Raw genomic sequence first — 26,816 nt, 5'->3', positions numbered from 1 at the left:
TCCTTTGAAATATTCATAGTCAGTCTTCACATTTGTGCTTGTATACATGTGTACACAATGCAACGAATTAATTTTGAATGAATCTTGATCAAATAATGCTGAGTTTATCTCTGTGGTGTTTTGAAGGTGTGCAACTGGAGAAGCCTGGCAGGAAATCATGCTGGCATGTTTGCCTGGAAAGCGCTGTGATCCAGAATCTGATTATAATCCTGGGGAAGAATACACATGTGGAAGCAATTTTGCCATCATTTATTTTATCAGTTTTTACATGCTCTGTGCATTTTTGGTGAGTTTAGCTTGTGCTTATTAACAGCAATGAGCTTTGACATTTTAGGTTACTTCTGAATGAAGAATATAGTGTTGAGAATATGACTGAAAATCCCATGTCCAATATATTTTGGCAAGGTTATATTTTTCCATATAGAGTCTTAAATCCCATATTTTCTGTCCATTTTTTACAGTGAGAGTGGAAAAACACTGGCACAGGTTGCCCAGAGGGGTGGTAGGTGACCCCCATCCCTGGGAATATCCAAAGTTTGGTTGGACAGAGCCCTGAGCAGCCTGATCCAGCTGAATGCAGGGAATGGGTATAGATGACCTTTAGAGGTCCTTACCAACCCAAACTATTCTATGATTCTCAGTTCCCATGTGTGAGGGTTTCTTCTGACTGCCAACATGTGTAGGGTGGTTGGCTGAGTGAGCTGAGTTAGCAGTCTTTTCATAGCTGTTATTTCATGCATTTCTTAATGGTACTATTAAATATTCACTGATAATGGAGCTGCAATTCCCATGACTGAGCAGTAATGCTGTTTCTTTTGTTTAAACTTGTCAGAATTTGGATTTGCATCTCTAAAAGTGTCCTCATGTGTGGCACATGAGATGTGAACAGTAACCTTTCACCCTAATCTGTGGCAGAAATGGATTATTTGCTGTGAAATAATCATTGAAATATGTTTTTCCTCATTGCAGGTGTCTGGTATAAGCTGATTGTTTTGTTCTATTCACAGTAATTGTTTCCTTGCAAAAGGAGAGTAGTCCAACAAAATTCTGTGAATTGATGTTCTGTTGCTCTGTATCACCTTCTGTTTTAACAAAATGTATTGTCATGAAATTGAATTCTATTCCTGAGATACACATGGTGTCATAATGTGTGTATTGGATCCATTCTTCCATTTAATGTAGGGATCTGGAAAACTGAGGAAGAGAAACAAAACTGTGTTGTAGCCTATGTCATAAGATGGAGTACTCTAAAATACCATGTTCTTGTTATGTCATCATTTGATAGACTTCCATTTAGTTAAATGCAAATATTTTCAGTGATATTTGATGATATTTGCTAAAAACTATTGATTTACTTGAGTTCTTAATCTACTACATATTAAATTGATAAAAATTCAAAATAATCAAAGGAAGATTGTTCTTAATTACTTTTTAATTTTTTTTTTTTAGATTATAAACTTATTTGTGGCTGTCATTATGGATAATTTTGATTATTTGACACGTGACTGGTCTATTCTGGGCCCCCATCACTTGGATGAATTCAAAAGAATATGGTCAGAATATGACCCTGAGGCAAAGTAAGTTAGATCATTTCCCTGATTTAATTTATTTGGTAAAAACAAGCAGAGCGGGGTGTATATTTTGGGAGTGGATGTTTGCTCACTGATGTGTGTTGTTCTAGGGGAAGGATAAAGCACCTGGATGTGGTGACATTGCTGAGAAGGATTCAGCCACCGCTTGGTTTTGGCAAGTTGTGCCCTCACCGAGTGGCCTGCAAGGTGGGTTCCACCTGATTCTGTCTGAGTGCAAGGGGATAGACCAGGCTGGAGTGAATAACAGTGGGTAACAGTATATAGCACCAAGTGAGAAAACAGAAAATTAATGGGAATTTGAAACTATATAGAATCTTTCAGGCAAAATGTGTAATTTTGATAAGGATTAATGGCATTTTAATGTAAAAGTTGAAAAGCAATACAAAGGAGCTGCATGATTGTTACATTATATGATGGCTTCAGAATTATGGATATTGAGGTTTTAGGAATTTCATTGGGAATAAGATCAAACCTGTTAATTGAAGGACTGATACAAAGTGCTGTCATTTGGGTTCCTTGTATATCTGTTTTATAAACGGGTAAAATTGACACGTAAACCTCTGGGCTGGAATTCAATGTCACAAGGCATACTTAAAAAAACTTCTACCTGTCTATATGCTAACATCAGTTATTCATTGAGCAATGCTTTTAAACTAGAATAGAAAAATTCCAAGTCAGACATTAGGAAAAGATTTTGATAGGTGACATTTTACCTTTTGGCAGTCAGGGTCACAGCAAAGCTGCTTTAGAAGGAGAACCCTGGTGCAAGGACAGACTGACCCAAAGAGAAAAGCCCCTTTCCCCACAGTTCTGAGTAGTTGGCATAAGTTGGTGTAACATTAATGAGGAGTTACCTGGGGAATGAATGGGCTGGGACAGTTCAGACCTGGTGCTCTGGTTCTTTATGGAACATGAGGAACCCCTGGGGAGCCTGGGACACAACTGCAGCTGGAGTGGGTGCCCTCAATAACTGCTTTTGTCCTTAGTACTGGCACAGTGGGACTCAGTCAAAAACTGGGCTTCAGTGTTTGAAAGTTAGCTCATTAAATAGCTCAAGAAATCTTCTGTACACTTTTAACTTGTGTATAAGCATACATATCATTAAAATGAAAAAGAAGCAAATTATTCTTAATTACTGCATATTATACACAGGTAGGATAGAAAACTCAACTTTGTTTTGAATAACTTACATAATTTATGTTCCTCTCAGTAATACTATTCTTTGAACTCATCAGCTTTTCAGAAGTTATCATTACAGGAGTTGGTTTTTTTTTTCCAAAGAAAATAGCATCAACATTTGTTTTCCTTTTTTCATTTTCAGAGGTTAGTAGCCATGAATATGCCACTGAACAGTGATGGGACTGTCATGTTCAACGCTACTTTATTTGCTTTGGTTAGGACTGCTCTGAAGATAAAAACAGAAGGTAAGGTTCTTCACTGTAAAGCCTTCACTGCCCTTGTCAGAAAGCACAATGAGGAAAAGTGACTATTTATTTCATTGAGTAGGACTGCCTTGGTCTCACTGAATCTGGTTTTCTTTTGGATTGTATTCACTGTTGGTAGGAATGATTTGCTAGAAAATGAAAGGAAAGGGATAGTGGGGCCAGAGCCCAAGATTCTTCAGAAATTATTCTGTGGTTTTGTCTTGTCAGAAAAAAATGTGCAGCACTGGCATAGCAGGAGTTCTACTGCAAGAAATGAATGAATTTCTCTTCCTGCCCAAATAATTCCCTTCCTGCTCCTTCCTCACTACCTTCTATCTCAGTGCCTTGGATCCCACAGTGGTGCAACTTTTGCACACGTGAGAGCAACATTCCCACTCTGGTTGAGGCCAGTTCTGGCTGGGTTGAATGAATTTCTCTCATTTACACTAAAGAGGGAAAGGTTTTTAAAGGCAGTAGAATATTTCAAAGATCTTTCTACTTTTACACATTTTTCAAGTTTTTTTGCTATCTTTTACTGCTTTCAGTTCTGGGTTCTGCTGGCAGTAACAAACTTAGATTAAGGCACCTCAGGCGTTGCTGTGTGAACAATGCAAGAGATGAAATGCTGCTCACTAAGTTGTTTGAACATCCAAACCTGTACAAATGACTAATTACTGTGATTAAGTAAATAAAGACTCAGCTTTCCTTCAAGGAAGAAGTGGCTTGTAAAGAAAAAGTCATCACTTTTTGGACAATTTAGGCAGAAGGAGTGACAGAGTGAGACCAAGGTGTGGAACTCACCTTTAATCTTTGCACTGCTCCAGAGCTGGATTTGAAAGCACCAGGAATTTGCTGTCTTGTGCCCTTTTTCTCTTTAGTTGTGGCATTGTTGCTATATCACATAGCATGGGCTTGCCCCAGAGGATCTCTATCACAGTCTTTCATTGTATGTACTTCATTAATATCCAAAGGATCATTCACTGCAGCTGATAACCATAATTACCATTCTTTGTTTTGCCATTTCCTTGCCACAGGTAACCTGGAACAAGCCAATGAGGAACTTAGAGCAGTTATAAAGAAAATATGGAAGAAAACAAGCATGAAATTGCTTGACCAAGTTGTCCCTCCCGCTGGCGGTCAGTCTGATAAACTCTGCTGTGTGCTGTTCTCTGTGCTTGTTGGTCTTTCTAGAGTGGCAGCAACCAAAGGAATAAAACTGCTGAATTTTGAAATTATAATGTGATTTAAGGACAACAAAAAATAGCAAAATGAATATTGAGGCAATGATATCCTATTGCAATAAGCCATATATAGAGGATTGATAAGTGAAACTTAGGTCAAAGTGAGAGAGAAAGGAAAATGTTATGCTGATTTTCTTGCTTGAAAAAAATACCTTATTAGATCTAAATATAGTCTTGATTTCTAATCATTCAGCAAAATAAACTAGCTTGATTTCAATGCATCGAGCAAAACACCATGTTTTGTACTATGCTACATTATAGCTTATTTGCTTGTATATGTTGAATACTTCTGGGAGGAAAAATAATTAATTGCCAGCTTAAATTTTTTTTTGCTAAATTAATAAAGCAAGAAGCTAAATTATCTCAGTTGCACTTGTTTAAACCAGAGCCATTCCACAGGTGATGGCAATGGTTCAGATTTATGCTGATAAGACTGAGATATGAAAGTAGTCCATTTAAAGGGATATCTGAATTCTAATGACACCAAACATTTGTGAGAACTACAAGGCACGTTTATTAAATTTCTTACGTGCCATAAAATGACATGTCAGTATCTCTCTTTGTAAATATATATATTCTGATATATATATTTAGCCTTTTTCAATATATACATTTTTATTAATTCGCTCTAGTGTAGGTTTGGGTGACTGTTTTCTACTTGCTTTTTCAAGTTTTAAAGGTGCAGGATCTGTCTCACTGTCACTCATAGCCAGGGTATATTTACCCAGACATCCAATCCTCAAATCCAGTGTAATCCCCTGGTGTTTCTTGAAGTTTATTGTACCTTCACAGCTTATGGCAGCTCCCAGGGCTGCTCAGACTGCAGCCCCTGGCCCTGGAAGGGGATGCTCAGTGCCAGGAGGAGGAGCACAGCCAGCCCTGCTCTTGGTATCACTCAGCAGCAGCAGCTCTGTGGCTGGAGGAGCCAGCCTGTTGGTGGGGTGGCTGCTGGATAATGGTGTGGATGAAGCCAAAAATCTGGCTAAATTGACTCTCCAAAGGGGAACTGATACTGCACATTTAAAACAAATTTTGTGTTCTACTCTGTTGTTTTTAGCCTTACACCTAAGTGCTTGCATGGCATAGATGAATCGCTTTGTTATTGTTGTAACTCTGTGCTTGAGCTTTTTCTGCAGCCTCTGTTCCTTTCAACTATGAGTCTTTCCGAATATTCTGAAGCAATTCTGTTTTAGGGTGGTGGCATGGAATTAGTGTTGCCTCTTGCCAACTTTATTCCCCTACATTTTTATTGAAATAGAGACGCATGCTTCAGAATAGCGAGCTCTGCCTGCCTAAATCAATCTGACAAAGAACCTGTACAGATGACATTCCTAGAACTAATCCCACCTAGTGATTCACTCTTAACTTCAGCTTCATTTCATTGCTGAGTATAAGCTGTGTATTTATTTTCAGCTATACTAAAATTCATTGCTAAATGTTTATTCTGCAAATGTAGCTCTTCAGTGTAGCTGGAAGGATGAAAACCTGGATGTGCTCAATTGATAGGAAATAGGATGGATTTGGCAACCCAGTGTAAATGGGAATGGGTTGGGAATTCCTGCAGATTTATGAGTTTTCAATTCCAGTTTACTTTGTTCCTCTGTAGATCTTGTTATGATTTACCTGAAAATTGAAAATATTGTAAACCACCTAGAAAAAAAGAGGAATACAGCTATTTTACATTCATATGCCATAGGAGTGTAAAATAGCTTAGTGTAAAGTAGAAATGAGTTTTGATGTTTAATATTCAATGGAAAATTGTCTATGAATTAACACCAGTGATAGCTGATAATAACAATTTCCCAAGAGATGGAAAATTCTCTTCAATATGAATCAAAAAGCCATTCAAATTCAATATGTTAAAATCACTCACACTTAAAATTATTGACAGGTGCAGTTTATAGTAGTTTGCTCCAGTATTACTTGGGCTGATATTACTGAATGCTGGGTCCTTTGCGTGTCATGGCCATGTCTCCAGAACACTTATTTGCAGAGCAGAATGAAAATAATCCATGTAGTAGATGTTTCCCCCCTTGGATTATAAATAGATGCCCTGGAGAGAAACAGTTAATTCTTAGTACTGATAAAATAACTATTATAACTCAATGAGACTGTTAATAGTTAGCAACATGTTTTCATTGCAGAAAGGTGAATCTGCTTTGCAAAAGCATAGAATGTCAGTCAAATGTTTGATGAATGAGACTAGAGAGTAAGAGAAATACATAAAACTCACTAAGGACTCACCTATATTCTCTAAACTTCCCAGTCTCCTCCTGCAAATCCATTTAATGCTTCCTATACCTTTTGCCTCTTCCAAGAGCTTCCTTTTGAAGTAATTGCTACTGCTGTCACTAATTGTAATTAGTGATTTGTCTGTTCTGTGGTCAGTTATGCTTAGCTGCCTTCCTACAGCTGTCTGTACCTGGCTATTTGTGTGTGACCCAGAGAAGAGACCAAGGATGGCTCCCCTTGGCCAGGCAGCAGCTCCTGTGTGCTCGTGTCTGCAGTCCCCCTGGCTGTGTCTGTGACACGGACAGGCACCCTGGGGACACAGCCAGCCTTTGGCACAGGCAGCAAACTGGCAGTGCCTTTGTCTGAGGTGCTTATGAACAATTGGTGAATGTTCAAAGTGACCAGTGGGGGCTCTTTCTGCCCCCTGGTGTGTCCCAGGTGGTGTCACTCAGGCACAGCCAGTGGTGGGGCAGTGTGTGGCCTGATGTGACCATGCTGAGTGCCACCACAGCAGTGTGTGTCACAGCCAGTCTGTCACTTCTGTGTGCCTGTTCTCTCTGGGAGCCATTTGCTAGCTCGCTTCCTTAAAAGTTCTGTTCAAGTACTTGGAGTGAAATAGTCTGAGGGATGGGGAAAGGCTTATCTGGGGAGTTAAACCAGAGCTATGCTGCACATCAGTGGATTTGTCTAAACTAGGGAAGGCAAGTTTGCATTACATGCTGTGTAAGAGATCTCATCCTAATACAATGCTCTGTTAGTCTCCTGAAGAGCTGCAAAGGAAGATTACAGGTGAAAATCAAAGCAAATGTTCACAAAAAGTTTATTAATGAGATTCATGAAGTCAATGAAAAAGATTTTTATTGCTGAGATGGAATCCATAGCCTGGTGAGCTTTCCTTGCGAGGTGTTTTTGGTATTTCCTGCTAGTTCCTCCTTTCCTGGCAGGCCTGGGGGGCTGTGACCCTTGAGGGGTTGTCAGAGTTTGGCAGAGCAGGCTCTTTAATACACTGAGACAATTCCTGCAACAGACTGGTCTCCCAACCAGTATCTCTTGAAGCAATTGTAATAACTATTTTTGTTTTGATATGTTTAAAGACAAACTGCTGAGAGAAGACATTCTGGGTGCATTTTCAGTGTAGTTAAAGCCTGTTGTGCTTTCTCACAGGCATACAGCCCATTTCAGAAAAATTATAATGAGAGGAGCTGATTTTGCATAGTAGAGGTTTCATTTTGAGATAAATTTAATCAGAAAGATAAAAATAGATTTGAAAAGTATTGTCCATGGAATGCACATGGATTCCCCAACCTCTTTGATGAGAGCAAGTCACTAAAAGAAGAAAAGAAGAAAGTCGATTTAAATTACAAAATCCAGTCATTACAGGTAAAAATAGTGCTACAAATACTATCCTTAGTGAGATACATTGGCACATATTATTGATAAAATACACGGACACTTTATTTTAATAAAATGTTTAGAAAATGCCTATAATTTCTAATAGAGGTGTGTTAAAATATGTCTGGGCTTTTTAGATTTCAATGCTCTGTCAAGCCATGACTGGACAGAAAAACATTGATGCCTAAACCACACCAGCCCCTCTTTATGTGCTACAGGAGCCAGAAATCCTGTTACCAAAATCTACATCTGGATACTGAAAAACATGGGTTGATTGGGCAGTACACCAGAAAGGGAAATGGAACTTCATGTCAGATAATCTAGGGAAAAAAACTGTGTGACAACAAAAGCAATGTTTTTTAATAGAAAACTATTTCTGGTTTTCTGGCAAGCATTAGTCACTGAGAGATCAAACTTGCCCAGCTGAATGATTCAATGGACTCATGAACAGCCCCATTCATTCTCAACCTGCTGTGAACCAGGAGATTTTGGTGTCCTCACAAGGCACCTGCCTTTAGAAACTTTCAAATTTGGATTTTGTTCACAACAGTGACTCTGTAAAAATGCTACATTTTACTGCTCTGGCTGTTTGCCTGTTGTTTGAATTGTACAAAATTCAGTGATGGAAGTTGTTTTGTTTCCTTGCAGCATTACAGAACTAACACAATACATACACTGACAAGCAAATTTGGTTCAGCAGGGACAAAAAAAGGCAGAGTCACTCTTATGAACATCAATGTATGTCAGACATAGTAGATTTTATTAAATCTGTTTACTCTAAGTAACTAAAGCCAGTTTCTATGTATATACAATCACATTTATGGTTTTGGTAAAAACTTAGAAGTACACAAGTCTTTGTAATGTATTGAATTTTCTCTTTTATTAGGATGAGTTCACTTAACTGAACAAAGCTGCTTGCTGAAACATTGCTTTTGAGCCCCTGCCAGGCTCCATTGTTGGAAGCGTAGTCCCTGTTGCACCCATCACATTTCCCCCAAATCAGATGTGAGTGTACAGGCTATTGGTCAATGTGCTGACTTGGGAGAGATCTGTCTGGTCTGTTCATTTAGATGATGAGGTAACCGTGGGGAAGTTCTATGCCACCTTCCTGATACAGGACTACTTTAGGAAATTCAAGAAACGCAAAGAACAAGGACTGGTGGGGAAATATCCTGCGAAGAACACCACCATTGCCCTGCAGGTGATTGTTTTATGTTTTTAACTAACCATTTTGTGAGCTTACTTGACATAGCAGGTAGATGAATATTGGTGATTGTGCAGTGCTGCCAGGATTTTATTTAGCTGGGACACTTTTGGCCCTTATTCATCAGCAAAGTAAAAGCTAATCCTGCTGTTCTGTCTAAAACAAGGTAAGTGCAAAAACTTATTCTCTATGGATTACTCAAACAGTAGCAGTTGTTATGAAATTTCTTAGCAAGTCCAGCAGGTAAATCACAGTCTAAAGTTGCTGATTGCATATTGGATAAATAAAGCCCTGAGCTATCATTTATGTTCTTCGTTTTGCTTTAACTGTTCGATTTCTTGTGTACCTGAAATGCTACAAGCCCATTGTCAGGGAACTTCCTACCATGCATTATCTCATAGTAATTAGGTTTTTATACAGTACCATTTTTCTTAATTCTCATTTTTCTTTTTATTTTCCACTTATGATATGGTGAAATATCTTCCTATTTTTTATTATTTGCAATTTCTGAATTTTTCATCCATGAATTTATATCATAGGAAGTATTCACATACTGCATTAATATCACACACTTCTGTCTATCTCTTAAAACAAGCTGTCACATGGAAACAAGGACAATAGATTTGGCCTTCTGTCTCTCAAGAGGCCTGCAGCAAGCAGTCCATAAAGTACATGTGATCTAAAGAGCAAATTGTGACAACTTCTTTCCACTGGTACCTTTGTAGAATGAACTTTGAAACAGGCAAATGGAAAGCTGTTTTCAAATAATTCCAGACATCATGCACTGCACCATTTTTATTGGATTGGGACTTTGTGAATTTCAGTTAATGATTAGCAGTTTGCTACAAACTATAAATATATTTGTTTCTGATAGCTTTCTATTCTGATGCCAAAATTTAGGACTATGTTTAGAAAATCCCTTCCTAAAAGAGGAGAGCTGTGTTAACTTGGTTTGTTAAAACCCTGTTGGTTTGTACTTCAATTTAGCAAAATGATCTTTGCTGTGTTAAATGGGTGATGTGTTTCACTCCCATTTCCTGAGAAAGTCTCTGCTGGCAGCTCTGACTGCCATTGTGTTCCAAATCACCACCAGTGTCAGAGATGCAACAGGCAGGGCAAGATTCACCACAGTCCTTGCTATGGGTTTGGGCCCACATGGCTTGGCAGGGATGTATTAACTGTATTTCCATACAGGAAAGAAGAGAAAATTATTGGTAATGGAATTGATGAAAAGGCTGTAAACAGTTGAGAGGGCAGTGAAAGTTGGTGGAGTTTTAGGTAGGCCTCTTCAGACTTCTTTATTGCAGAAGCATTTGAGCATAAGGAGGTCAAAGCTGGTTTTGAGGCTCAGTATTGCAGGTTTACACTTGTGTTTTTGAAATTGCACACCTAACAATGTAGAGAGCCACTGAGCTGTCAAATGTGAGTGTGATCTCCTGTTTATTATCAGACTGTTCCTTGTTCAATGACTGAGGGCAAGATGGAACTGGAAAGACTCAGCTCTTCTTCTCTCATTAGGCAAATATTTTTCAATTAAAAAAATGACCATGAATCTCCACTAGAAATCTGCAAAGACCTGTGGGATTTGAGGTGTGGAGCCTTTTTTTTTGATTAAAACAATGGTATTAAGATGACCCAGGCCAGTAGACGGGAAGATTATTGCTTCCTTTTTTCTCATCTTCCTCTTTTCTGCTTTTGTCTTTCTAACAAATCAGTAGGAACTCAACTTGATTGACCGAATAAAAGTGAAAATATTGTTTCAAAGAGACCTGAAACACGTAGTTAGAAAAAAAAGCCCAGTCAGGCATATAAATGAATGATATAATTTTAAACTGGAAGCTGCAGCATGTCAAATTCAAAGTCCTAATGCTGTGCTTGTTAGAACAATTACTTATGTGAGGATACAGCTTTAAACAGAGCTGGATATCATGATGCAAAATCCTTACGCAAACCAGCAGATAAAAGCAATGTCACCTGTTCCAAATTGTGTCAAAAGCCATAGGAGCCATAAATGCTCTTGCACTTTTGCTGATACCTGTGACTTTCTCTTGGGGTGAATGAACTGGTTAATTAGTGAAGAACATGGTTATTAAGGATCTAATAAACCCTGCAGTTCCTGTATTATCTAGCCTGGCTTTCCTTATCTCTCGCAAGAGAGGAAGAAAACAACCTGCTATTCTCTTCAGCTATTTACAGTCCCTTCCTAACCTTTGGGTGAAGCAAGAGGTGAGTTACAGTTTTATAATCCTGCTGATTCCTTCAGTTGGCCATGTCACACTTTCCTGCCCTCAGAGAGTAAACAGCTCCTGTGAGAAGAAGGCTCCTGGTGACAGAATCCACTGTGTTTTAATTCAAAGAACAGCTGTTGGGGAAAACATTAATGGATGTTGCCGTTTTCCCTGTTTTATGAGGCTGAAACAGCCTTTTTAAAACATAGATAAATCTTTTGCCCTCTTTTATTCCTCATGCTCAGGAGGCTGGGTTTTTACAATAATTTCATTCATTACTTTTGAGGATACTGAAGAGAAATCCTGTAAATGTCAAATGGCCTAAGGTCCTGTTTTTCCAAGGGAATTACACTTTAGTTTTTTTTTAAACTAGTCCTTTAAATCTAGGATATTAAATTGGATGCCTTGCTTTTAGCTAAAACTTCTAAAAATATGTACTTCTTATGCTGCGGTCTCTGATAGAATGACTTGTATGAATATAGGCAGAAAAATGATGCAGAATAATAACTTTAACATGCAAGATAAAAAGGGTTTTTAGGACTGCAAAACAAAATCTCCACAATATTACAACTAGAGTTCAAAGTCATAAAAATAACATTTGCAGCAAGAAAAACACTTCTAGAAAAAGTGTAGTATGAAAGCCAAGGAGCCATCCGCACAGTCTTTAGTTAGTTTAAGAGGATTGCATAACACAGAGTAAAATTCTGTGAGTTCAGAAAGTCCAGTCAGGCTTTCTGGTGGCCTACAGTAGTTGTTTTAATAAGTTCTGTTTCACCAAGTGTGGGAATAAATCTTCCCTTGGAAGCCACATTACTTAGCTAAAGATGCAGTCTGTGCACTCAGGAAGGCAGAATGACCAAGGAGCATGGGAAAAATACCATTCTTAGAGGTTATCTTCAGAGAGACACCCAGAGCATTTCATTTCAGGGTGATTGAATGCTAGAATATACAGAATAGGGGTTTTATGTCATTAAGACTTAGGCATTTTAACACATGGAACTGAAACTTGCATCCCTTGCCTGAGCTTTGTTTGGTTATATGAACCCAGAAATTGAGAACTGTGTCACAAGAATGTCCCTGGCAGTCCCCTCATGTCTGGGGGTCAGAACCTCCACCCAACCCAATAAAGAAAGCAGCTCCTTTTGACACTGGCATTGAGCTGTGTTTGGTGCAGGAGAAGAGAGAATGGAACTTGGGGTTGAGTTAGAAAATGAGAGCAGAGCTCCCTGCAGAACTGGATTTGCTTTGTGTTTGCCAGAGCATGCAGCAGGCAGGGATTCCTCTTCTGACTCCACAGTGACTTCATTCAGGGTGATTTTTATCCTATAGAGCTCAGATTTTCCTCAAGGGTGTAGCATTGGCTGTCAGCCTAACCCAGGCTGCTGTTTGGGAATGTCAGAGGGGAGGCAGCAGCCTGGAAAGTGAGGAGGGGAGGGGATGATTATCTGCTCTTGCTGCTAAGTCAGTGAAGTCTTTCTGCCATGAAGTTTCAAATTCCTCCTCACTCAGAAAAGGACACTTCAGATGAATACCAGCAGCAGTTTGTTTAAACTTGCATATTGTCACCAAACCCATCTTCAGAGCTGCAGTGCCAGCATCCCTTGGAACCCCACAATTTGTGTTCTGCAGACCCAGGGGAATTCATGTTCTTATGGAGGCCAGACAAAAGGAGGCTCTGAAATGATGGGGTGACCAGTTTGAGTCACCTGTTTATGCCATTTTGTGGTGCCCTGAGGTCACCAACAAAAACGGTTTCCATTGCCTTTCTTGTGCTATTGACTGATACTTGTGCAGTGACCACAAATATATTTTCTGGGTCAGAAAGGGATGTCTTTGTGTAATGATGGAAACTTGTATTGAGCCAAACAGTGGTCACATTGCTAGTAAAATAGATGTTAAATGAAGCATGAACAATTTTAATTACTTTCATCTAGTACAGAGAAGGAATTAACTAATTGTACACTATTTTTCCTATTGAAGACGCTTACTGTAACATCTGTGTATAGATGTGTTATATATGTAACACATCTATATTTAATATTTATTTATGTGTAGCTCTCTTTGTTAATGCCCACAAATAAAGGATATTTTCTTTCACATCCCAGATACATGAAAGCACTGATTTATTAATCTGAGCCTGATTTTGGAAACATGTTTCAGATTAAACTAATCATGATTTTTTCTCTCTGCAAATGTTACAACCACTATTAACCCTGCAGTAAACGGTGATAGAAGAAGAAAAAAGCCAAACCCTCTGGTAGGCATCAGCTGAGGGGTTAATTTGTTGCTCTAGTCCCATTTAATTGTGCTCTGATGTTCTGTGGTGCTCCCAGAGGGCTCAGCTCTGGCAGCCTTTGTGCAGCGGCAGCGCTGGGAGCGGCTCTGCCAGGATGGAGAGCTCGGGGCAGTCCAGGCTTGACCACTATGTCTCCTATGTCCACTGCTACAGTGTAGGTCATTCAGCTCTTTTTCTGCATGCTTATTTCATTTCTAAAGGAGTTCTGTCATTGTATTCTGTTCTTACTAACCTCTGTTTATTTTTGAGTGTCAGTGTATCTCTGAGGTTTTTTACTGTTTGTAGTTTTCTCTGCTGTAAAATAAGCAGATAGTAAAAACATGTTCTTTACCTATAAATCTAATGGTTTGCAGGAATGTTTTTGGCATCATTCGAGGCTTCCAGGATTGTGAAGCTCTGAAAACATGAGCATTTAGTATTCATATTTGTGCTTTTTTCCAGTTCTAGTGAGTTTATATAGCAATATACATAAATATGCATCATTGCTCTAAAGTCTGTGAAGCAAAGTTTGCCAATGTCTTCCAGTTCCTGGTACCACGCTAGGACAGCTCAAAAGAGGGAGCACTGGAAATAGCGTAGATGACAATGATATTGTCATTTATTTATTGTCATTATTATTTAAATAAAGGTAGTGTGCTTCCACTTCTTAAACTGAGCTTAAACTGCATCTATATATAGGTTGGATCATACCTTAAAGTGGTTGTGGACTGAATTTAGGTACAGGGAAAAGGATTTTTTTGTAGTTCCAGTATTTGTAAGCATTTGAGGTTTTTTTTTCTGAAAGTCATTAGTGGAGTCTTGCATTAGACTCGGATTTCTTAATATAAGACATGTATTTAAAATGGTGTTACTCTTTTATGCATACTGTAGATGTGGGAAGTGGGTTTAAAATCTGTTTGGCATTTTTTAAAAGCAGCCTTTTCATAATGTTTACATGTTTAACTTCCAAATGTTTTGATGGTTTGGTGTGAGGTGCATTTCAAGCCTCTTAAGGCATATCTCTAAATAACCTGTCTAGGGGTAGTTATTGGTCATATGATATCTTTTCTCACTGAAGATAGGACCTCCTACATTTCTGTTATTTCTGCTTTTGAAAACATATCTGTGTCCTCTCACTGGTGTGTCAGAGACAGGGGCATCAGTCATTGTCCCTTGAGATGCTATTTAGGACCCAGCACTGTTTATCAGCGCCTTGTGCCATCCAGAAAACACTGCAGGTGCTGTTGTGCCTCCAGAGCACAGCTGCACAGAATTACCATGTTCATCTGCAGTCATTCCGGGCATTTATGGCAAAGTCTAATTAAAGACATGCTTGGGTTTCTCATGTAATTATGTTGTTCAGCACTCTGTGTGTCACTGCTTTGCTGAGTAACCTTTGGCCTGATACTTCTCATCTTTCTCTCACCTACAAGGAGAAAAGATGAAGCAAAGAAGGAAACAAAAATTAAATTTTGAACAAACCATGTGTCTGAACAAGAAATAACTTTTACAAACTTCTAGTGAAACCTGTAGAACAGAGTTAGAACCATGCTCAAGGACTGTGAGGACGCAATCCCTCTATAACACTCAAATTTGATTTTTTAAAAAGTCATTATAACATGATGCTTCAGGAATGTGGCACATCTTGAATCTCTGTATATAATAAAAGTTTTATGAAGTTCTATGCAGGGCAATAACCACCTGCTAAGACCTTTAGCAGTCCTAGTGAAAAAGAAACAAGCACACCTCTGGCAAGGGTAGAAAATTCACTGTCCGGGCTCTCTTTTTTGAAAAGCCCCATCTGCTCAGCTTTTGTTTTTATTTCTGATTTAAATGTAGCAGTTTTTAGAACCAAAAAAAAGGAGGACATGGAGTGCTGCCATTGCTATCTTGTGTGTTACATCGTCACCAGGGTTCTTCTGGGTAGAGTAAAGTGTGCAATATTATGTGGGAATGTGTATCTGAAGGGCACTTCTTCCCTGTAAACCAAAGAAGAGGTGTGGGAAAGGTTGGTTTGGTATTTGTGTGCACTCTTTTATTTTAGAGATCTCTGGTTTTGAAGTGCTTGTATGTAAAGTCAAATGTTTGATCAGTCCATGCTGCCTCTTCAGTCTTTGCAGAAGACATTAAGCATTCATTAAGCATTCATTAAGATTCAAAGAAGGGATTTTCTTATTGCCATAAAAGTTCCAATTGCTCTGGGTTTATGTCAGTCCCACTTTAGTCGACTGATCTTATGAAGGATTGTCCTATCAGTGAGAGATCAGCACGAGCATTTGTATCATGATATGGTGATCCCCATAAAATGTTTCTTAGATTAATTATGGTGCTGTTGGGTTGCACCAGGTAAGATGAGACAGAAAGTGGGAGTAGTCATTTTCAGCAGAGAATTCACAGAATCGTTGTAGGTCATTCATTAAAACAAATAAACTGAGGAATATTTCAATTCTGTAGATTGGTGTTGCTTGAGAGCATCAGTGCTGGCTGTGAGTGAATAAATCTGCTGGGTTTAGTGTGATAAACATAAACCTTTGCATATGGCGATCCAGGTTTCTTTCATCCACTGCTGACTGTGTAAATGCAAGAGGTCTGTTACTTGGAGATGAGTATTACTAGAGAGAGATGAGATGATAAAGGGTGCCTGCTTTCTCTAGAGTAAAGGAGAGGTAATTCACCAAGAAGTAAGCCAGAAGGCAACTGGAAACGTAATCAAAATTAAATTACTATTCAGTGTGTTGCTGTCAAACACGTGGCTTTCCTCAGCTTCCAGGCATGTATTTGTGGGGCTTTGTCACAATTTGGCAGACAGGAGTTTGAGCTAGTAGATTCTGTCAGAGTTAAATTTTGTGTGGTGCTGCTCTCTGACAGTGCTGTGTTCACAGAAGGGCTCAGCGCAAAGGCAGCCCGGGCTGGCTGAAAACTCAGAGCTTTTGTGCAGTTGTAGAGCAGAAAACTCAGCCAGGGTTGGGAGATGGGGCCCTCCAGCATGAATAACTCTAGACAATCAATACTTTGCTATATCTCTTATTATGTGTATCTTATTATTATGTGTTCAGTGTTGTAGTGTAGGTCTATTCAGGTATTTTTCTGGATGCTAATTACCTTGTTTTAGCAGTTTTCAAATTGTATTCTGTTCATACTAAGCTCAGTTTATTTTTATGTTCATGTGCCAGTTGAGATTTTTTGTTGTTTTTAGTTCTCTTTGCTCTAAAGTCAGCAGGTAGTGAGTGTGAAATGCAAGTGGCTCTTCTAGCTAATGATCAAATAACCAAAATATAATAGCAGTCCTCTAGTAAACAACTACTGCATTTGTCTCTGCTAAATCAATAGAAGCCTCTGGTCTTCCATTTGTATAGCTGTACTTAAAGTGTTAATTTTGCTTTCCTTTAGCACCTTGCAAAATGATGACATTAGCAACCTTGCTGAGGTTCTGACTATGCAATTAGCACAAGAAGTGGGAGAAAGCACAATGTATTCATGAAATGAGTATTGTATATTAACTCACTAGTAAATGATTTTTAGAGCCTTGTTCAATTATAGCATAACTCTCAAAGTTCATCCCTGAGGAGGAAAGCTGAATTGCCAAATAGATGTAGATAATGTGATTAGTCAGGCACCTTTTTCAGGAAGGGAAATACTGGAGTGAGTGAAACCTGAAGTGGAGCCTGTAGTAAATCTACACCATTAAGGTTCAAAGCTTTTTTGGTTCATCCCTTTCCAGGCTTTGATTGCCCACCCTGCATAAATGCCATTTTTCTCCCCAGCAAAGCAACTGTTTCTGTTTTGAGCAGTTCTGAGCAGGCTCCTGGGAGGGTGTGAGGAAACAGCATGAATGAGACCAAGCCATGTTTGGGGTCCTCCAGGGTCTGTCAGCTCCTTCTGCAGCTCTGAAACACAAAATTCTCTACACATCCTCGTGCTACCCCAGGGCAAGTAACATGCAATGTCAGTGTTGTGCTGGGACAGCCCTCACATCTCATTAAAAAATGCTAAAAAAGAATAAATCAGGTTTTTAGATCATAATCAAAAATTCAGCCAAGTGCTGTGCAGGATTTTTAGTAGTGTGTAAGTGTAGTGGTAGTAAAGGGTTAAACACACACATCTTGGATTTTTCTGACCCTGAGGAGATAAAAGAAGTGGCTGGGAAGAACAGGAATGTGGTTCTTGCTTGGCATCATAACATGCAGAGTTAAATCAGGAGGAATTTTCTCCTTTTTGAAGTGAGGCCTGCAAAGCACTGAGCTCTTGGTGTGGGGTATGATGTCTCTCCTCCCTGATGTGCAGGTCTGTCCTGGACAATGTCAGCTTTATCCCTTTTCCTAAATGTTGCTTTTGGTAGCAAACTTGAGAGGAACTGGTGTACACTGAGTCTCTGCTGCTGTAACTCAACTGTTTTCTATCCTAAACTAAAGCTTTAAACCAAATATCTGCAAATCACAGTGCAGTGCAGATGAGCTGGAATTATTTCACTGCTTTCTTTTCCATCTGAGCTCTGCTAAAATTGCTGTTGCTATAGCAAAGATCTCCTTGAGTTTCCTTTGTTGACACAGGCTGCAAACATGTTTTGAACATTAAATGTACATCTCATTGAAATGCATTTTATTATAGTTCTTGCTGATTACACTTTTTAATAAGATTAATTTTTCTTCTGTAGGGGTCCATAAACATCAGTGGTGTTTTAGTCAGAATCTACACTGTGATAATAAAGACATGATCACCTCAGTACTACCAGGGTGATACTGGAATATATAAACTTTTTTTAATAACAGTAAAGGAACATACAGCAGAATACATCCTCCGTGGATGTCAGGATACAAAAACTGTTCATTGTCCTTTAAAGTAATTTTAACACCAGTAATTAAAGAGCAAAAAAGAATTTGCATTCCTAATGTGTTATGGTGTTGTCATTGATTTAGGCAGGACTAAGGACACTTCATGATATCGGCCCAGAAATACGCCGAGCTATTTCCTGTGACTTGCAAGATGATGAACCAGAGGAAAACAATCCAGAGGAGGAGGAAGATGTTTATAAAGTAATGTCAGAACACAACCACGTGAATTGTTTTTTGTATAATATGAGAGTAAAGAATGACCTTGTCCTTGAATATGAAATAACATAGTAATACTTTTAAACCCCTCAAATCAGAAAATAGAAATATTTTATAAATAAGTATATGTTATACATAAATATATAAAAATGGTAGTATCGGGACACTTGCATTTCTTTATAAATTTAGGAAGCAGTTCCTACAGGGTGCTTCTCCTGCCCCTAATTCTTTCTCATTAATTCTTATTTTTTCTTAAGCAAATCCAATCAAAATGTATGAACCTTGCCATCTCAAATTTTGATAGAGGCAAGGTTGAAACTGGTTTTAGCCTCTGCATGGTAGATAGAAAGGTGAGAATGAAAGTCTATGCAAACAAACCACAACAGACACGGAGCTGCATATTTAAAACTGAATACATGGGGTTACACAGAGATCAACTAAATAAAATGCCATTTCCAATCACATGAGGGATATCAATAAGAATCAATCAGAAAAAAAATTAGGTTTCCTCTTTATGTTATTTAGTCCTAAGTGGTGAGCATGTAAATTTGATGTTATAATCAGACGCAGTCTGCAAACCCTTTGTCAGCCAGCAAGAAAACTTATTTTTTCTCAAGCATTTCAGACGAAGCAGATGTAAAACCATGCTTCTGCAGGAATTACAGCAGAAGCCCCATAGCTTGCTACTGTGCTTTGCAGAAAGGAGGATGTGGCACTGGAGACAGTGCCTCAGCTGCCATCAGTAGATGCATTTCTCTGCCAACCATCATTACCTCCTGTCTTCTCTAGATTGAGCTGCAACTCAGACTGCTGTCATCCAGGACCCCCACCTGGCTAGACAGGGAGGCTCCCTAACCTGGGTCAGGTGTCCAAGACAGCTGCATGTCACACTCATACCTCAGCACCTCATCCTCTCTTTCACCATCCATCACACCCCCAGGGCTGATAAACAGAAACTCTTTCTTGTACCTCTGCGAGAAGAAAGAATGGGAGCACTGGAGCTGAATGTTCCCTCCTGGGATTTGCTTGCAAGCTGTTGCATGGCACTCCATCCTGTCTGAGTGACTCCTGCTGCAACCCTTGCCCTGGAAGAGCAGCACAGAACTCCACCAAGGCCTTCCCAAAAATTAAACTAACACATCTCTTTCTGAGGAAGCTGGTGCATGTTCATTTATGGGAATCTAGGTTTCTCCTGCGTAATAAAATGTGGAGAAAGCTGGATATGTCACTTTTACTTGGGTGGAAAAGAATAATGATCACAGCATACTGTTGATTTGACTCTGAAATACAGTATTGTCATCACCACAATCACATCTCTGTCACTTCAGGAGATCCCATCTGAAGCATCATAAAATTAGAAAGAAAAATCACAGGTTACTTGAATTGCTACTTTTCTATGCATGTAGGAGAGAAAAGTAAGTTGTCACGGTCAAGAGTATGTTCTCTTAAGGTATCTGATATAATTTTTTCTTTCTCTTCCCCTAAAACAGAGGAATGGTGCCCTCTTTGGCAACCACATAAACCACATTAGCAGTGACAGACGAGATTCCTTTCACCAAATCAACACCACACACCGTCCCTTACACGTCCAGCGGCCTTCAATTCCCTCTGCAAGTGATCCTGAGAAAAACATGTACCATCAGGCAGGAAACTCTGTGTACCACAACCACCATAACCACAACTCGGTAGGAAAGCACGTTCCAAACTCAACAAATGCCAATCTCAATAATGCCAACGTGTCCAAAGTCCATGGGAAACACCCAAGTTTTGGGAACCGTGAGCACCGATCTGAGAACGGTTACCGCTCACACTCCAGGACTGACCACGAGAAGAGAAGAAGGCCAAGCAGTAGGAGGTAAACTTAAATATGCCTTTGTTTTTAAATAAACTTAGAAATACACTATAGGAAACTTACACTAAGTGAAATTAATTTCAATTTTCGTTTCTGTTGCCTACTGACGTGTAAGCTGTATTTAAAATGTAGCTCTGATGAATGGGAAATGCATAAAGATTTACTGGGGTTTGAAAGTAGCAGTTTTCTTTGAAGTGAAATCATTAGTTACAGCACAGACATTGTAATCACCAAAGAATTTCTCTAAATGACTTGTTCTTAAAATATTTTTCTCATTTTCGTGGCCTACCTGGATAGAACACGCTACTATGAAACATATATTAGGTGAGTTGATATTGTCCTGACATCCTGACATAATTGAAGAGGACAGGAAGTTTTTCTTTTTTTTTTTCCTCTTCTTTCCTGTTTCTTTTCTAAATTACCTATATAATGATACATATGCTTAGTAACTCAAGTGACAATTTCTATTTTTTTACTGCTTGTTGTAAAAGGACAAACTTTTGTTAAAGTTCAAAATTATTCAAGCCCTTTTGAATAATTTTGAGAGTCCAGGCATGTTTCTGCAGTTTTCAACAGGCTAAAGATCACATCTTATTGCAGCCCTTGTTAAAAATTTACTTACCAAGACTGGAAAAACCACTGGTGTTAGCTTTAATAAATGGTAATGTGTACAGTTCCTTTTATAGGGAACCCAAAATCTTTCCTGGTCTTCTGTCCATATGTTTTCTAAGGCACTTCTTAAAATATAAGATCTCTTGTTTTAATTAAAGTGCATTGGTAAATGGATGCTCAGTGGTGGTTTTAATGTCTAGATTTGCATACCAATTTCAGATTTCTTTTTGAATACCTCAGTGAAAACTTCTTAATATTTGAGCCTTTTGGCAAACTTCAGGCATTGGAGAGAGGATGTGTTTTTCCAAATCAGAATGTGTACAATATAAAATGTCTTGAATGTATTTGATTTCACTGAGCATCCTTTTATTATTTTTCTATTGTACCACAAGGAAATAAAGAAAGGCCATCCTTAAGAAACAGATACATCATTCATGTTCTGAACTGCACTGCTGTAACACCACATCCTGAACTAGAGAGTTGTTAATGCTTGTGTTTTTCTTCTCCTCTTTGAAGAACATTAAAACAATTATAATAGCATTATAAACAATATCAAACTCATATAAATAGAATAAAAATTCCTATTTGGTTGCTGCTTCCAGGTCTGACACTGGTGATGGGCGCCGCCCGACCATTCGCCGGGAAGAGCACGAAGTGCAAGACTACTGCAATGATGATCATTATCTGACAGAGCAGGACTATTACAGTGGAGAAGAATACTATGAAGATGACAGTATGTTGTCAGGAAACAGGTGAGGACATTTGTTAAATAAAAATATTTGTTAAATAAAATAGCGTGCAAAAATATTTTGGTATTTTAGGTACATAGATGTAAAGGCTTCACTAAGGACATTGACACTGTCAATTCTCTAATGAAATTAATACTCCACAACTGCTGAAATGGGAAATGATAAGGAGGAAAGGAGAGTGTTCCAAAGATGGAATGTTTCCCTTCTACTGACTACATTCAGTACTGTCTCAAAAATAATCTCCACTTCCATCCATTTTAAAAAAATGTTCAAGTCTAGCCCAGAAGTAGAGGAATTTATTGCCATTTTATCTTAGATCCATAATTGGATATGTTAAAGTGCCAGACATGCTGAATTCTCCTCCTCCTTCTTCTGCTATATGGGCTACATTCACCAGCTGAATTCTGGCAAGATTGGCACCCTAATCTGCATCCCATGGATTTGCATGAAAGCTAAATTTTACACAATTCTCAGGTCACTTTTTTTTTTTTTTTTGTATGATAGTCAGCATCAAGTAACACCCTTTCAAGATCTGATTTTAAACATGAGAATATCCAGAATGTAAGAGACTTAAATCCATTCTGAGCTTCTGTGCTCTGCACCCTATCCAGGGCTCTCAAGAGAGCTGGCAGGAGTAGAAGAGAGTATTTATTTTATTTTTTTAAGCAATGTGTGACTGAGATCTTACATTTTTGCCTGTACTTGTAAGAATAAATTAATTGAAAGTAAAATATGATTAAAAGTTTAACCTGAAAATTGACCTAGTAGAGAAGTATATGCCCTCTCAAAATCCTACAGAGACTGAATTTTAAATCCGAGTTGTGCAATTACAGAATGCTGTGTCCAATTCTCTTCCTGGAGAAAAAGTAGGTTTGAAAATCTTTTAGAAGGAAACAAATTTTGTAACTTGTAACTACTTATGAAAACTCACTGAAATAATATTTTCTTTATTTTTTTTAATGCAGGCATAGATATGATTATCACTGTAGATATCACTGCCATGAATCAGATTTTGAGAGACCAAAAGGTTACCATCACCCACATGGTTTTTTTGAGGAAGATGATTCACAGATCTGTTATGATGCAAAAAGATCTCCTAGGAGACGGCTGCTACCTCCAACACCACCACGTAAGTACATTAAGGACAATTGCTTTGCAAATCTGAAATAATTCAAATGCATTTAGACAGATTCCAGTTTAAAAAGGATTTTTTTATAAAACTTGGATTTTAAGCATCTTATTTCAGATTGACATTGGTACTTTATTCTGCTGTCTCAGGAATGATGCTTAAATTTTTTGTTTCTTCTGAGGGAGAAGATATTTCAATTTATAAATAGAATTAGCATTGTCAACAGATGTTTTTTCCTGATTCTTTAATTTTCATTTCTTCCCTTCCTTATATCTACCCCTTGGTTTTTCCTTATCTCAAGAACAAAATTGCTTTATATGCATTCTACTAGATGCCATGATTCTTATCTTGCAATCCTGTCTTTGTATGTTCCAGGCCATACAGCAGAGATCAGCAGTGCTAATCCTCTAGTGAAACTAGGCACAGACTCAAAATTCTTGGGTTTGGTCTTTGACCTCTAAGTGCAAAAGCAACCTCTTTTTAAGGCTTTTTCTTGTCTCAGAGATTCTCAAGTATATTGAGATAATTTTATATCTGAGGTATGGTCTCAGACTGTTTAAAGCTGCAGAAAGCTGTGGTACAAGGCAGCAGCAAAATATATTTTTCTATAATAAAGGTGGCATTCTCCAGCAATACTGCCAGTACTGGATCTACACTTTAGGCAATCATCTCCTTATAAGACTGGCAATGCTCTCTGCTTTTTGGCTTTCTGCTCTTAGGGGATACAGGGGCAAAATGTGTCTTGCACCACAGAGAGTAAATAATTCAGCTGAACAGTAGTGAAGCGTACAGAAAGCTGCTGTCTTTCAGCTGCTCTCTTTTCAGAAGGGAAACACATCAGACGAAGGAGAGACTTGAAAGGAGACCCCTGTACATCTTTCTGCCTCTCTGATAACAGAGGAATTTTATGCCAAAGAAATAGATAGATGCTTTGTATATCCATTCCACAGATTGCAGGAGAAAAAAAGTTTGCACAAAAATTGTCCTGGGTCTGCCCATGAAAATGTTTTTAGTGGAGGGTTAAAGGTTTCCTCTAACTGCAGTCTTGGAGATAAAGTTTTAATGACAGTGTTTGGCAGTCATTTATTTAGAGGAAGTTATGCTTCTTATCTCATCTAAAGGAAACTAGATTAAGGAACTAGATAAGATTACTTGATATCCTAGGATAAGAGGACATAGTTCTGATCGAAGTTGCATAAGGGTAATTTAGGAAGTCCTTGACTTTCACCAACGTAATGTTGTAAGAGCAGTGTCAGATCTCCTGCCATAACCATTTATTTTATATTCAGGAAAAGAGTTGAGAGATTTTAGCAGCTCAGTATCTGAGCAGATTTTTAAAAAATCTCAAATCTATTATTTGTAAGTACTGTATGGGCTGTTTGGCCTGGGGAGGAAGCCTTGATTTTCTCACATTAATAAAGAAAAAAGAAAAAAAAAAAAAGAACATGCAACATTCATTCAGCAGCTCCTGCTAGCATCTGAATCAGTCCAAGTGAACATAACACCCAGTGCCTTGGCTGAGTACTGCAGTCAGTAAATTGAACTCTGTACAAGCTTTCTGGATGCTTCTATGCCAAACTCATCTCCACAGTATTTGAGCAGCTTCCAGAAGTGTACTGAGGAACAACTGAGATCTTCTTTCAGCCTCTTCTCTGCAGGGAAGCATGTGCAATGAAGTGCCTTTGTGTTGCATGAGGGGACTTTTTGAGTTGGTTATTATACATTTTGGTGCTGGGACATTTAGCCTATGAGGATCAGGAGCTAAGGCTTACATCCCTCTGTTTGGATTTGTCATAGAGACCAGGGGAGGGACAAAGTTTGCTTTAGTTTGTCAGAATGACCTCATGGAGGTGCCTGTTTTGGTTCAGTGGCTCTTTCTTAGTATCCAGCATGAAGTGTCTGATAATAACTGTGGGGTGCCATAACTCCATGGCACTTGGTAGAGCCAGGTTCTCCCCAGTGTCCCACTCCAGTGCTTACAGCTGTGAGGGTGGATCTGGGTCCCAGCTGCAGTTCAGCTTCCAGACTCTCTGAGCATTGAAGCTGGCACAGGGGAATGATACCCACGTGTTTCCCATAATTCTGCAGGCTTTCAGCAAGATCAGCTGAAACATCTCCCCATCAGCCAAACATCTTGATTCAGTTCAAAGTTCTACTTTTTTTTTTCTACCATGAATGTGCACATAACAGCAGAGACTGTGGATGATTGCTGTCCTAAGCAACAGAATAAACATCAGGAATTGACAATCTGAGTTGACTTGAATGTGGTTTTACATATTGCATATTGCTTCCAAGGAACTGCAGATTTCATATTTCCTTTGAGAAATCTGGTTTATTAGAATAGAGAGCTTGAAGCCATGGGGAGGAAAGAAGAGTCACAGCAGGTTATGGCGAAACTCTGCAGTTGAGAGTCTGAGCCAGTCAGCTGCATCAGAGAAGTTTGTTTTCTGAAAGAGCTGCTTCCAGTTCTATCATGTTAGGTTCCTTCTATGATTTCTACCTCGGACTGCTTTTGCTTATGTGGGTAATCTGTCCTTTATCTTATAACCTGCCACTTGCTTCTATTAGTACAACATTTTTCTTACTGGAGGATCTGTTTTAATTTGTATCACAGCTCACTCACCCTGGAATTCTGGAAATAATAGACTTAGAGGAAAAATACTTTGTTTTTCTAATGAATTATGATTTTCCTGTAGCACACAGACGATCTTCCTTTAACTTTGAATGCCTCCGCCGACAAAGTAGCCAAGACGACATCCCGCTCTCTCCTAATTTTCACCATCGCACAGCTTTGCCACTTCATTTAATGCAACAGCAGGTAACCTCAAACTCTTCCTTAACCAACAGTGGATTACATCTTTCCATTTATTAAATCTCTACATTGCACTCCTGACTTTCACTGTTGTATGAAGCAGCACTGGTGTATTCGTTTCTAGACCCAAGGCTTCTCAAACATCGACCTTGTACAAAACACAAAATGAGCAGCTTGCCCCTTGGACCCCGAGTGCTCACAAAGAGTCACCATGCCCTAAATTTTGACCAGGACTGCATAATACAGCAGCTATTAATGTTTGCCTATCTCAACTCCATTTGTGACAATTTGCAACTACAACTCATACACTTTCTGAGGCTCAGTGCCCAGCTTGGAAAATGCTGATAGCTTCCTATCCTGTCCTGGACAGAAGGAAGGTTTCTATATTTTGTTTTGTTTAAGATATTAATATATGAAGTTATTTATTTATTTATTTATTTATTTATATTTAATATCTTAATATATTTTAAATGATTTTGTGATATGAGTAAATGGAAAAAATATAATTTTGTTGATTCAATTTACCAATTTCAGTCCGGTTCCTCTATTACACATCAGAAAATGTTAACTTTGCATAGCTGCTGCCTGAGAAATTGGTTTGAGCTAACTGCTGAAGTGAAAAATGAGTACGACTGAGCATTTGAAATCACTAACCTCTAAAATGCTTCCCTTTGCCAGGTGATGGCTGTGGCAGGTCTGGATTCCAGCAAAGCTCACAAACACTCGCCGAGTCGCTCAACGCGCTCCTGGGCCACCCCGCCCGCCACCCCTCCCAACAGGGAGCGCTCCCCCTACTACACCCCTCTGATCCAGGTGGACAGGGCTGACTCCACTGAGCACATGAACGGCAGCCTGCCCTCCCTGCACAGGAGCTCCTGGTACACGGACGACCCCGACATCTCCTACAGGACGTTCACCCCAGCCAGCCTGACCGTGCCCAACGACCTGCGGCACAAACACAGCGACAAGCAGAGGAGCGCCGACAGCCTGGTGGAGGCGGTGAGTGCTGCACGGACCCCGAGCCAG

The 26,816-nt window shown here is 39.0% G+C and overlaps 1 protein-coding gene across 18 annotated transcripts in view; it reads left to right on the top strand.

Moving 5' to 3' along the window:
• CACNA1D (calcium voltage-gated channel subunit alpha1 D) overlaps positions 1–26,816 on the top strand; it is a 168,197-nt gene that overhangs the window by 138,300 nt on the left and 3,081 nt on the right. For 16 of the 18 annotated variants that reach the window (XM_074549904.1, XM_074549912.1, XM_074549909.1 and 13 more), the window contains 13 exons: positions 127–286; positions 1,450–1,577; positions 1,682–1,778; positions 2,914–3,016; positions 4,051–4,152; positions 8,952–9,082; positions 18,505–18,621; positions 20,127–20,491; positions 20,786–20,812; positions 21,703–21,852; positions 22,815–22,978; positions 25,675–25,796; positions 26,469–26,789. In XM_074549904.1, coding sequence (XP_074406005.1) covers positions 127–286; positions 1,450–1,577; positions 1,682–1,778; positions 2,914–3,016; positions 4,051–4,152; positions 8,952–9,082; positions 18,505–18,621; positions 20,127–20,491; positions 20,786–20,812; positions 21,703–21,852; positions 22,815–22,978; positions 25,675–25,796; positions 26,469–26,789 — 1,987 coding nt within the window. The remainder of the gene's footprint in view (positions 1–126; positions 287–1,449; positions 1,578–1,681; positions 1,779–2,913; positions 3,017–4,050; positions 4,153–8,951; positions 9,083–18,504; positions 18,622–20,126; positions 20,492–20,785; positions 20,813–21,702; positions 21,853–22,814; positions 22,979–25,674; positions 25,797–26,468; positions 26,790–26,816) is intronic. The other 2 variants (XM_074549905.1, XM_074549913.1) reach the window with 1 other exon arrangement.

This window comes from Zonotrichia albicollis, chromosome 12 (genome assembly GCF_047830755.1).
Source record: "Zonotrichia albicollis isolate bZonAlb1 chromosome 12, bZonAlb1.hap1, whole genome shotgun sequence".
Taxonomy (NCBI): Eukaryota; Metazoa; Chordata; class Aves; order Passeriformes; family Passerellidae; genus Zonotrichia; species Zonotrichia albicollis.
This window is presented reverse-complemented; position numbering and strand designations above follow the sequence as displayed.